Below are 12,500 nucleotides of genomic sequence, written 5' to 3' on the forward strand. Positions count from 1 at the left end.
GCATGAGGGCCCTCTTTGCAGGGAAGCCAGACACGATGAAATTTCATTCATCTTGGGCACCCTGTAAGAAGACCTGAAGCTGTGTTCACAACTGGCGCGTGGACGCGGTACGCTTGCGGTTCATGCGTGCCTGAACGCGCGCTCAAGCTATCACATATCACAAAAAACAGCAATCCGAGCGCGTGCGACACCTTCGAGTACTAATTTTTTGACCCCGCCAGTCAAAGTGACTGGCATGTAGCCTGGTGCGCAACATGTTGGAATTTCCATTTCGGCGCGTTTCCGTACGCATGGCGCCCCAAAAGCCAGCAAATATACGCACAAACGCGTGGTTTCACGCGTACACGCGCCAGTTGTGAACACAGCTTGAGGCTTAGGGTCTGTTGGGAATGCCCAAGTAAAATAATAAAATACAAAACAATACAAAAAATGAACTAAACTAGGCACTGGTACATGTACAGTGGTAGTAAGTGTCGGCCTGGGCTGCGGAACGGAGCTCCTGGTACTTCAGGCCACCAGACGTGTCAAGCGTGCACGCACGGATAGCAGCGCCCTGAGAGACAGTAGATCTACTCTCATCCAGTTCGTAATCAGGGCAGGGGTCGCTGACTGGATGGCGGCCCTTGCTGGGCCAGAGCATCAGGGAAAGCATGATCCGTGCCTTTCCGCCAGGTTGCGTGTAGCTGATACTTGATAGGGCCGCAGTTTCAGGACGAACCGCTGCAGCCTGGGATTCTCTATCTGATCCAAGTACAGTAGGAATTCAGAATAGGGAGGAGCGGGCGGTGGTCAGTAACAACTTTACTTCAAACCGATCCGAGCACTGGAGAGGTAGATTGAGCACTTGCATACTGCCCAGGTATATTATTTATTTATTCCCGTAGCTACATGTATGCAGAAGACGTTACTTCAGTAACGTCTGGCGCTAGCCAGGGTCCACACAGCTTTAATTCCCGTAGCTATGCAGAAGACGGTAACGTCTGGCGCTAGCCAGGGTCCACCCAGCTTTAATTTGGTATTTGTTTGTGTGTGTGTTTGTTTGTTTGTTTGTTTGTGTCACGCCTGGCGCTATCCCGTATCTGACGGCAAAAAATCATAGGGATATTATAAATTTTTCAATTCTCCTATTTTTTTTTTCAGGCATATCCTGGGATTCAAACCCGGACTATCGCCATACATGCATTCCCCCATACACTTCGCATTCATACCCATTCTTCCAAGTTGCTTCACGTTATGATCTTGCGTTTGAAAGCCTTGAATATTGCGGGCAGGTGTATGTGGCCAACTGTGTTTGATGGTACGGTACGGTACGGGAGACGGTGTCGTATTACCCTCGATCGTACCTGTCCCGTACCTATCCCTACCGTACCGTACCATCAAAGACGGCTGGCCACAATGCATAATAGGGCTTTCAAATGCAATATCATAATGTGAAGCAACTTGGAAGAATTAGTATGTATGCGAAGTGTATCGGGGGATGCATGCAGGGCGCGATAGTGCGGGTTCGAATCCCAGGTTATGTCTTTTAAAAAAGGAATTTTTTAAAGACCGGGGGATGCATGCAGGGCGCGATAGTGCGGGTTCGAATCCCAGGTTTAATATGTCTTAAAAAAAAGGAATTTTTTAAAGAATTTATAACATCCCTATGCTTTTTTTTGTCTAGGTCATCAACGCAAAAAAAGCATAGCGTAGGGCCCTGAGCTTCCAAGCTCTCTCGTTTGGTATTTGTGTGTTTGTTTGTTTGTTTGTTTGTGTCACGCCTGGCGCTATCCGTATCTGACGGCAAAAAAGCATAGGATGTTATAATTTTTTCAATTCTCCTATTTTTTTTTCAGGCATATCCTGGGATTCGAACCCGCACTATCGCCATACATGCATTCCCCCATACACTTCGCATTCATACCCATTCTTCCAAGTTGCTTCACGTTATTATCTTGCGTTTGAAAGCCCTATTTGAATATTGCGGGCTGCTGTATGTGGCCAGCTGTGTTTGATGGTACGGTACGGTACGGGAGACGGTGTTGTATTACCCTCGATCGTACCTGTCTCGTACCTATCCCCTACCGTACCGTGCCATCAAAGACGGCTGGCCACAATGCATATTCAAATAGGGCTTTCAAATGCAAGATCACAATGTGAAACAACTTTGAAGAATTAGTATGTATGCGAAGTGTATCGGGGGATGCATGCAGGGCGCGCGATAGTGCGGGTTCGAATACCAGGTTATGTCTAAAAAAAAAGGATTTTTTAAAGAATTTATAACATCCCTATGCTTTTTTTTGTCTAGGTCATCAAGGCAAAAAAGCATAGCGTAGGGCCCTGAGCTTCCAAGCTCTCTCGTTTATTCTTCTTTCACTAGGGAATTCCCAACAGGCGTCAGCGCCTTTTTACAGGGAACCCTAAGTATAGGTACCGTAACCGCAAGGCATTCGAGCTCAATGACGACGTATGTCGTCTCAGCATCGGAGAAGAACCGGCTTCCACATTGGAGGATGCACCAGGTGTCGCCCTGCTGCTGCCACAAAACATAACCAAGTCCGTTCTTCACGAACGCATCAGTTTCTAGCCGAAGCGGTCGGCCAGGCTGAAAGAACGACAGTTCCGGGGGAGAAGCCAGGGCAGCTTTGACGTTATTAAACGCGTCGGTGTGTACCGTCTCCCACAGGAACTCATTCGTGGATTTCAGCAATGGGCGAAGCGGGTCGCTGAGCTGTTCAATACGGGGCGAGAAATCACTACACTGGTTGATTAGCCGGAAGAATGAGCGGACGTCAGTGCGATTAACGGGTACTGGGAAATCAGTGATGGCTGCCGTCTTGTCACTGTCGACGGTGTGACCATCAGTGTTGATATGGTAGCCACAGTAGTCGACTTCTGGGACGCCGAAGACGAACTTTTTGGTGTTCAGGGTAATGCCGTGCTGACGGGCGCGGAGCAGAGCGTCACTAACTTGGGTGAAATGAGCCGTCAGTTCGGTATCGTACACAAGACCATCGTCATCCGCTTTAACAAAGTTGGTGAGACGATCAAACGCCGCATCTGTGCGAGAGTAAAACACATCCCCAGCAGATACAAGGCCCTGCGGGTTGCGAAGGAACTGGTACCGCCCCCACGGTGTAATAATGTGGTTAACGGCTTGGCATCGTCGGACAGCGGGACTTGCCAATAGCCATGTCGGGCATCAAGCTTCGTGAAGTAGCGAACTTTGACGATGGCTGCCACTGCATCATGTGGTGTACGAGCAGGATGGGTGGGTCTGCGTACCTGATCATTCAACTTCCGAAGGTCCGCAGTCAGTCGCATCTCCGTAATGCCCTTCTTCCTAACGTGAACGATGGGATGGCACCACGCAGAGGGTTCCGTGACTGGCTCGATAATACGATCATCGATCAGACTGTCCAGTGAGCGTTTATGTGGACCCAGTAGGCAAACGGTATGGTGCGGGCAGTGCGGACCCAGCTGGGTTCGGCACCTGGTTCCAACTGGATGTCCATTGGCGGACTGTCCATAGGTGGAAGCTGTGACCTGTGGAAAACGTCGGCAAACTCTTCCAGAAGCTGGTGTTGGAGCTGCTGAGCAGTGTTGGGTTCAGTACGAGCACTCTGCAGAACGGACAAACACAGAGTGCCAAGAAGCAGGCAACAGGTTCAAGGCACAGATGCTTTGGCGGGAGAGCAGTACCCCATCCAGGCCTTGTTTCCAAAATACAATACTGGTGCCGCTATGCTTCATTTGCAATAGGTTCTTGTGCAGTTGTATGGACTTATCGTCACTGTGATATCAGTTTCATGCTCACCATGGTCACTGTGTACGGTACGACGAGTCCAACCCAAAAGCGTATGCACGTGATCATAATTATGGGACCAAAATCGATGTTCCCGCCAGGTTTCACTGTGAAAAAGTGAAACTGCTCGGTCTGCTCCGGCCTGGAGGCCGGAGCAAGCAGAACATGTTCTGGCCGACCCAGAACAGGTGCAGTCCCAACCAAACGCGCTGTTCTGGTGAATCCTGTTCTAGTTCGTACCAACCAAACGCGCCCTTAGACAATCGGGTAATATGACTTTGAAGTCATTGAACTACTTCCAAATGTTGTGTCAACATCAACAGGATGACGATTTCAGTGCAATATGATGCAGGATGACCTTATCAACACAACTCATGACTACAATTCTAAACAGAGAATCCACAAAAACATCTGCGACATGCACCTGGTTACATTTCTCAAATCAATTTGCCATTATAGTCTTCCCTGTGGGATGTGCGCAAGTGCGTCTCATGATAAATAGAGTGGGTCTTGTTTGTTTGTTTGTTTTTGGGGGGGGGGGGCTGCTGGTGACCCTATAAACGTATAACCACATTGTACATCCATACTTCAAACCATGTTACCGCACACTACAATAATTATACAGAAAAGGATTCGGGGGCTATTCTCGCGACATACTCATGCACATAATAAACCCGTCCATAATCTCAATATCCCTTATGCACGTCCCGTTTGTGACTGCATCCCCAATACGATCGCGAAATCTGCATGCCGTTGCAGGCAGATGACCATTCACAAAATACACAGCGAGTGATACAGACAGTTTGGTGGTCTTTAAATCTTTTTGCCATCTTTTAAAGATAATAATATTATTATGGTTGGAATATCTAAAGGTTATCAGACATTGTGGTTGCAATATCTAAAGGTTATCAAATAGATACCAAACAGGAAGAAAGGGTTAGGATATAATCAAAATATATATTAGCCGGAGGTCTTATAATTACCACCAGACAAGTCTTGTGGTAAACAGCAGGCAATTGGCATCGGCTGGCTGGTACTTGAGCTATTTCACTGAACACCCGAAGCTAGAAGATGACAGTGCCTCCCCAGCGACGATCTCCATTGCCAGCATCCTGGAAGGGAAAGCATGAACGTGACGAATCATCGAGATAAGCAAGAGTGAGTTAACCTCTTGTGTGCACTAATCTGTTTGAAGTCAGGAGCAATAAGTGGGAAATGTACAAAGAGCTATGCCGAACAATACTTCGCTTTTTCTTAAACAACATCTTGAAATTCAAAAAAACGTTAGGATTACAACCTAACTAGAAGAACCTGACCCTGACTACATGCATCTACATGCATCATGAAAAAGATTCGCTTCTATTAGTACCCTTTACAGCAGTCGTATTAGCAATGCCATGTCTGGTTGCTTGTACAGTGTATGCATGGAAGGGAGAAGATCAAAGTGGAAACATGTTTGTGTCTCAAGTATGAACATACAGTGTTTTGGCACACAAATATAAGGAAAAGGAAAACAATTTTTTTACGTCAGGTTGGCGTTGCGAACAAACCCATTCTCAGTAGTAACTCGCGATTACAACAGCTACGAGGAAATGCATACGTTGCAGCTCTTCTGCGAAGGGTAAATTCCATAGTACTGTACTGGTACACCCTGAGCAGCAGTCCAGCATTGTCGGAGGAGATCTACGCCAAATTGTAAAATAGTGTGAGTGACTTTGCAAAGGCAAATAGGGAAGCAGCAGTTTTCGGCCTGCTTATCAATAAATGATATGGAAATGCTTTATTGACTTTGCAAAACACCCAGTTATTGTTTGAAGAGCTGCCCGACTCACCAGACACCAGTACCAAGAGTACTTACCCCCTGGGTATTGTGCACTCTTGCTAGTCCAATCATGTAGGTAGAGAATAGACGATTTAAAAATGTTGTAGCCTGGATAGGTAAGAAGCAGCTTGAAAATTGTACGCCGCTATGTAATTGTATTGTTCTATATTATTTTAATCGATTCTATTATGTTATCGATTCTCCAGAACTTAGCCTGAATCTAGGCAGTCTCCGTCAACTGCTCGTTGGGAAAAGACCAATAACCTGCACAGATCGTATACATGTACGTATGGGTAAAGAATTTTACTAGTCCTATAGTCCATGTCTTGTCCCGTGTTAATCATTGAAAGTCGCCCCGTGAATACAGCAGTGGGCAAATCCAATCTTCAGAGTACTAGTATGCGGTGCTAGTACTTTGCAGTGCTCCGCTTTATTCGACTACATGTAGCACTACAATTTTTGTAGTCTATCCTCTTCGTCTAGGGTTGCATCGCCAGAGCTGTGGACAAGCCTCACTTGGCAAGTTGCCACCACTGCGTAAATTATTGTAGAAACTGCAATGTTTTGACTTACCAGATTACCAGCGAGGCGAGTAGGTGGTGAAAGGCGCTCCTACTTCGCTGTGCATGCTAGTCCCGAACATGTTGGATGCGGTGTAGTAGCACACGTACTCCGTCCTCGGCTGTAGACCTGTAACGCTCACCTGCGCGATTGGCCTGTAGTTCTGGATGATGCTGTTGGCGTGGCCAGAGACAGTGACATGCGGCGCTGTTCCAGTAGTTGTGCAGTGTACTGTGATTTTAGTGATGGGCTTGTTCAATGAAGGGCCGAAGATAAGGAAACCAGCGTGGTGACTGCCCAATGTATGTCGGAACAAAATTGGTGCGTTCAATTCACCGGCGCTCCATTTTGGTACAGCAGCACCTGCAGCAGACGTGACAAAATGTGGAATTTGGAGGAAAACTTTAGAAGAGAAACATAGAAAGTAGGAAGAACTTGAAGTAAATATTTCATGACAACGCGCCTGCTCCTTTGTAGGATAGAATACACTGCCCTCGACATAACGTATTGTACTCGATCTGTGGAGAGTAATGTTTCGTCCTTTGTGAACACGTGCAGCACAAAGACAATAATCCCGAACATGATAGAAACACCCCTTAGCTATGTATGTTTTTACTCCGTATTCCCGGTATTTCCCTCATGTGTGAACATCTGGGAGTGATACTGGAACGTTTCATGTCCTTCAACATTATGAAGATACTCGCAGATTGAGTGAAGATACTATCTCTTCGGTATCCGCATCGTCCGCGTATTGAAAAGCGCGAGCTGCCACGTAGAGAGCGGCACACGATTTCCATAATTATTATTGAAGTTATCGCCGAAAACTACTTCGGCCCATACCATTCTGTGGCTCTACAAGTAGGCCTGGGGTTTCCCCTGTATTTTTCCCAATGGGCAAGGTGTTTCTACTGAGAGAGAGCACGAGTATTAATTGTATTGTAGACTAGTAGTGTATTGTTTTGTATTTTTATTATTTTGACTTGCGCATTCCCAACAGACCCCAAGGTCTTCTTACAGGGTACCACGAGTGGTTACGAACTCTTATTATTATCATTATTAACTTTCATTTTACTAGGGTGTTTCCCACAGACCTATGGTCTTCTTACGGGAGCCCCTAGGAAGGTTATGCATGAGCGAATGATGAGCGGTAATCTGCACAAGTACGAACAGTGGAAGGCAGCACTTGTTTTTGTACCGTTAAACAAGGTCTTTAGTTTCGCTCAGATTACACATCACTTTCATAAAATTTAATTAAACTAGTAGCCTATTGCAGAAGCACCTGCATATGTCAAAGTCATTTTAAAAAATGTAGAAGAAAACATCGAATTCAGTTGCGTACCAGCATCTAGAAAGCCTACAGTCCTTTATAAGGCAGTTCGAGTCAATAGAACGCTAGGAATACTAGCGTCCATTTCTTTGACTTGCGAGTCACGTGAATCCCTAGTTCCTACGTTGATTCAACAGACTGTTCATCTTCTTACCTTCTACAGGTGCTGTGAGGCCACAAATGGATGCAAGTACCACCAAGATGAGGGTAGCCATCTGCAATAGAGTACAAAATGAATGTGACCATCATGAAGCAAGAGCGCATGGCCAGGTTTCCTTGTTGCACAAAACAGGCACGTGTGCATGTATAGAAAATGACAACCCAGTGTTTTCAGCAAACAATAAACTTCTACAACAACAACAACAACAACAACTACCGGTAACACTTGCACTGTCACTGATCCATTTTGCATGTACCGTTGTATACATGACAGACATCTAACCGCCTCACGGTCTGTTCGTAAGTACGTATTACTAGTATTAGGTCAGGCGCGTAGATCTACGCATGGTTTCTAACCGAGTAACAACCAATGAGTTTTTTAACCCTTTTCTTTTGAAGCCACGGAAAATGTTCCATATTCTGCATTTTTCCGTGTTCCTTGGATAGTAACTCCAGTTCCACTCCGACTCAATCTTCACAATCTTGGGCTTCCTAGAAAGGTAAAACAGTGTACGTGGAGAGGAAGAGAATGGTGTCAACCGTGATAGTGATACTGATAGCCATGACTGTCGAAACTGTTTATTGCCAGCGCTGGAGTTCAGCGACGGTGCGCCCTTCTGCAGGTACATGTATTTACCACTATTTTGGGTTTCTCAATCGCAGAGTTTCGATTTTTCGCTGTGTACTCGTGAGAACATCACAAGTGAAACCGTGCAAATTTGAGAAAGTCAGAGCGACGAAAAGTCTCAAATTCTCAATACTCAAGCCGCGCTGCACGCTTTCGATATTGCCGAGATCGCGGCTCAACTTACGAATGATGTATCTCAAGAACCATTGCTCGCAGCCCTTCGCGACCGACAGCTGAGAGTTTTCTCGTCGACTTGGATATTTGGATTGGATCGAGATTTGATTGAGTTACAATCTGATGAAGTTTTTCATTCTTGTCAGATCGATCGCGCGCACTACCTAAAATTGCCCAAAACGTTGCACGTTTGGAAGATTTGGGGGGTTTCCGGGCAACGGGAAACCTCCCCCCCCCCTGCGTACGCGCCTGTAGGTGCAGGGGAAAGAGTGCCATGCTTACGGGAAGGAGTGCCAGTGCCACTTCAGGAGATCAACTCAGTACCTGTGCCCACGTCATTTCTTCAACAGAATAATCAGCACCTGTTGTTGTTGACTTGTTGTTGTATTGGTCGACTGTCGGGATCGCAACAAGATAATGAGTACCCTCCCTAACTGACCTAATCTCGCGGTCATCACACACACACACCATGTCCGGCTCATTTTCCTCCTGAAGTGATGAACTTTTCGCTGGTGTAATGTTTTATTCAGTAAACAATACGACGGTGGGGATTTTTTTTTAATTCAAACAAACTGCCATTGCGAATTTGTAAAAAAAAACGGCGATTGCGCTGGACAAAGAAAATACAGACAGTTGGAAATTGGCGTGTCCGCTGTTCTCTGTAGCTTTTGTCTTCTGGTAATTGGCAATAAGAGGAGATAGTCCGCTAACTACAGAGCCAAGAAGCGTGTTTTCTACGGGAACCAGTTCCGGAGCCCCAAGCGCAGAGATCTGGAGGAAGAGAACGAGCCTGCATCTCGTGCTCAAACTGAAAGTGACTCTGAGCACACACACACATATACACACACACGCACACACGCACACACACACACACACAGTACAGTGAAGAGGTTACAGTTTACGATCGTTTACCCGGCGAAGTACAAGTATTACGGGTTAGCTAGCTGGTAGCCACGAAAAAGAAGTACAGGTACTGAAGAGTGAAGACTACAATGTAGTTCAGCTGAAAAGAAGCACCTACTTGTACCCGCCGGTTGGGCTAGTGATTGTAGTTGGCTCGGATTTGGAAGGTCTGGATAACGCTGACTATGTGAGGCTCTACTGGCACTGCATACACCGTGCAGTGCTGGACATGTGCAATGTAGGTGTTCAAGTTGTTGGTGGACAATAATTATTATTGACGGAAGTTAGTTACAAGGTGTAGAACACACTGTCGGTGCTGAGATCTATGCTGCTGATTGCAACCATAAAGCGGTTGGCCGCAAGAGGGGGCTCTACCAATTGGGATTATCCAATATAGTAGCAGTCTGGAGAACTGCTCTCCATACTGTGACATGTCTGTGCTGGACACTTTGCTGTACGTGCAAGCGCTGCACACAGCCCATCACCACACACTGACACTACAGGCTAGTAGGAGTAAATACGCTCCCAACAAACGCCCTTGAAGATTCTAGATGCTTGTATATACTAGGTTACAAGGGCACTGTCGAATGGCAAGGCGTCACGAACAATCACGAACACAATATTATCATCAATGTCAACAGATTAGACTCGGACAGATAGCTAATGATACTAAAGTAAAAGGGAGGTTCAAAAGCTTACAGGGTTATCCGTTTTGTCCAACAATAACACTACTTTTGTAAGCATGATACTGGCGAGTCAGAAGTAGCAACAATATTAGCAGATCACTGACTCATGTAACACTGAGGTTGGACAAATCGCGTAACGTGTAAACTGTTGATCCCCTCTTTTCAGTTTAAAGCAAACAGGAGAACTAAGTGCTACTATCTGTTTCGGACATGGATGTCATGTCCCTATGCTTTACGCTATGGCAAGGATAACACTCGTACTCAGTCTTGTCTTTGCACTGCAACGTACCTTTGTCCTTCTGGATTCCCGATCGCCTACCATTTCGGCATGAATCGCTGGTATCTGCTTTGCCACAGGAAGCTTGCGCTTACACTATCTTTTTTCAACGTGGCGGAATCAAAAGCCTGAATAATGTTTGCATGGCTTCAGACCTGGGAGAAATCAGTCAGCCAGCTTGGACAATGAGATGCCCGGAAGAGAGCGAAAGAGAGAGAGAGAGAGAGAGAGAGAGCCATACGTGTTACATGCTACAAAGTTCAAGCAGGTGTGTACTTTCCCTAGAGGCATTTGGCCCTTGAGTTCTCCGTGGGGTACATGAACCGTGCACAGTGAGAACCCGTAGAATTTCAACGACAGTTGAGTTGCCAAAAGCGATAGTATAATATTGTTGTCAGGGTATGAGGCCAGTGAGCAAAGGATCTGATGATGGAGGATAATTTTGATCAATATTATTATTATGCACACACAAATGGCCGAAGCTAATCAGAAGAGAGGTAAGGGCGCCGATAATGGCCAGCCATGGCAAGCTTAACACAGAGAAAAAGAAGCATCGGAAAACCCGAATTGTGATGAGAAAAAGAAAAGTGTGATTTGTTTATCAGTCGGAGAAGTGATAAGTGAATGGCAGTAATTTTGTATTCGAATTTCATAAAAAGTTCCGAAAAGGCGGAAGTACTGTCACAAGATTTCAACTGACATACTCTCTGTGTAAACGGCATAATTAAAGAGTTGTCGAAGATCCTCAGGCTGCGTACAGTGCTCTATGTCCAGTGGACAGAGCATGTATAGAATCGCACTATTCCTGTACCCTACATGTATGCTCTATACTCTTAACCCATTGGTATGTTACATTTTTTTCCTCTTATAATCACGCTGATTTTGGTCACCTCCTTTTCCTGGCGCTTATGGAATGTTATACCTCCATCCCCTCTGCCCTCTTTTCTCAAGACCCTCCGTATATTATATACTAGTGCCTGTTCGTCTTGGTCGGCTGTCTGATGAGTGTTTCACCCGAAGCACCGAGTAGCGGCGGAAAAAGATGTTTTGCTTAATTGCTGTGTGATCTTTGTAAACGGCATAATTATGTACATACTACGGTCAACTCCACATACTTCAGTATAACGAACTCGCGTAGTGAATTTGTGATATTATTATTATTATTATTATTATTATTATTATTATTATTATTATTATTATTATTATTATTATTATTATTATTATTATTATTATTATTATTATTATTATTATTATTATTATTATTATTATTATTATTATTATTATTATTATTATTATTATTATTATTATTATTATTATTATTATTATTATTATTATTATTATTATTATTATTATTATTATTATTATTATTATTATTTTACAAGAAGTCGGAGGCGGATAATACTTTAATAACGAAGGTACGTGTTGGGTCGTAAGTATCCACGCAAACACACATCCAGTCAAAATAAGGCACTTGTCAAAGTATCCGAACGTTTTCGGTCCCTTCTCATCAAGGATTATACAGGGAATGGCTCAAGTTGGAAAGACTAAAACTTATATAGCGTAAAGATATGAGATAACAACACTCGTGACAAGGTGGAAAATTATCAAGTTCAGCACGACACAAAACTCGAAGGAAATAATAATAGTGACAAGAACATAGTGAACAAGTTAAGTTACATTGTTAACACCTCGACGAGGAGTAACACCAAACAATTGTAGCGACAACACATTTTCTTTCTGTACGCAAAGTTCAGGATCTAACTTACGGATATACAAAGCTTCTAACACAGCCAGATGCAACGCACATCTACCACGTGACAATATTGAGAACACATTATCACTGTACAACTCACGACAATTGGTACGGGCTGACAGATGTTGCTTGATGGACGAAGTGCGATTCTTAGCTCCGTTGGGTGTTGTCTCCTCCAATGTCCCGTCATCTCGCCTCTTCGCGGCATCACCACTATCCGTCTCTTTGCTTTTCCGCGGCCTTCCACGTTTTCTGACACTAGCCGTTGTGTGCGCGATGCCCAGCTGAGAACAGCGTGAAAGCTGGTGAAAGACCGACACGTAAACCACCGAAATTGACAAAGGATCTGTCTGCGTCGGGAAGGGTTACGCGAAGCCAAGTAAAAATACGGACTGGTGAGGACGCACGTACAACGACAACGGAAGT

At 44.9% G+C, this 12,500-nt stretch overlaps 1 protein-coding gene across 1 annotated transcript; it reads right to left on the bottom strand.

Moving 5' to 3' along the window:
• Nucleotides 1–4,640: 4,640 nt before the first annotated feature.
• Nucleotides 4,641–10,506, bottom strand: LOC135823723 (uncharacterized). The gene is made up of 4 exons (XM_065336570.1): nucleotides 10,334–10,506; nucleotides 7,649–7,709; nucleotides 6,180–6,530; nucleotides 4,641–4,896 (listed from the first exon to the last, which is right to left on the bottom strand). Exons 1-3 carry the CDS (start codon nucleotides 10,364–10,366, stop codon nucleotides 6,184–6,186), a joined length of 441 nt encoding a protein of 146 aa, XP_065192642.1. The 5' UTR covers nucleotides 10,367–10,506; the 3' UTR covers nucleotides 4,641–4,896; nucleotides 6,180–6,183.
• Between the last annotated feature and the right edge of the window lie 1,994 nt (nucleotides 10,507–12,500).

Source organism: Sycon ciliatum, chromosome 8 (assembly GCF_964019385.1).
Source record: "Sycon ciliatum chromosome 8, ocSycCili1.1, whole genome shotgun sequence".
In the NCBI taxonomy this organism is placed as follows: Eukaryota; Metazoa; Porifera; class Calcarea; order Leucosolenida; family Sycettidae; genus Sycon; species Sycon ciliatum.

What these genes read in the sequence shown, in the direction of transcription:
- LOC135823723 (XM_065336570.1), bottom strand. Translation starts at nt 10,366, where the DNA reads ATGGTAGGCGATCGGGAATCCAGAAGGACAAAG. An exon ending in GGGAATCCAGAAGGACAAAG is followed by an intron (nt 7,710 to 10,333) that starts GTACGTTGCAGT and finishes ACTCTATTGCAG; the next exon opens with ATGGCTACCCTCATCTTGGT. An exon ending in CCTCACAGCACCTGTAGAAG is followed by an intron (nt 6,531 to 7,648) that starts GTAAGAAGATGA and finishes CGTCTGCTGCAG; the next exon opens with GTGCTGCTGTACCAAAATGG.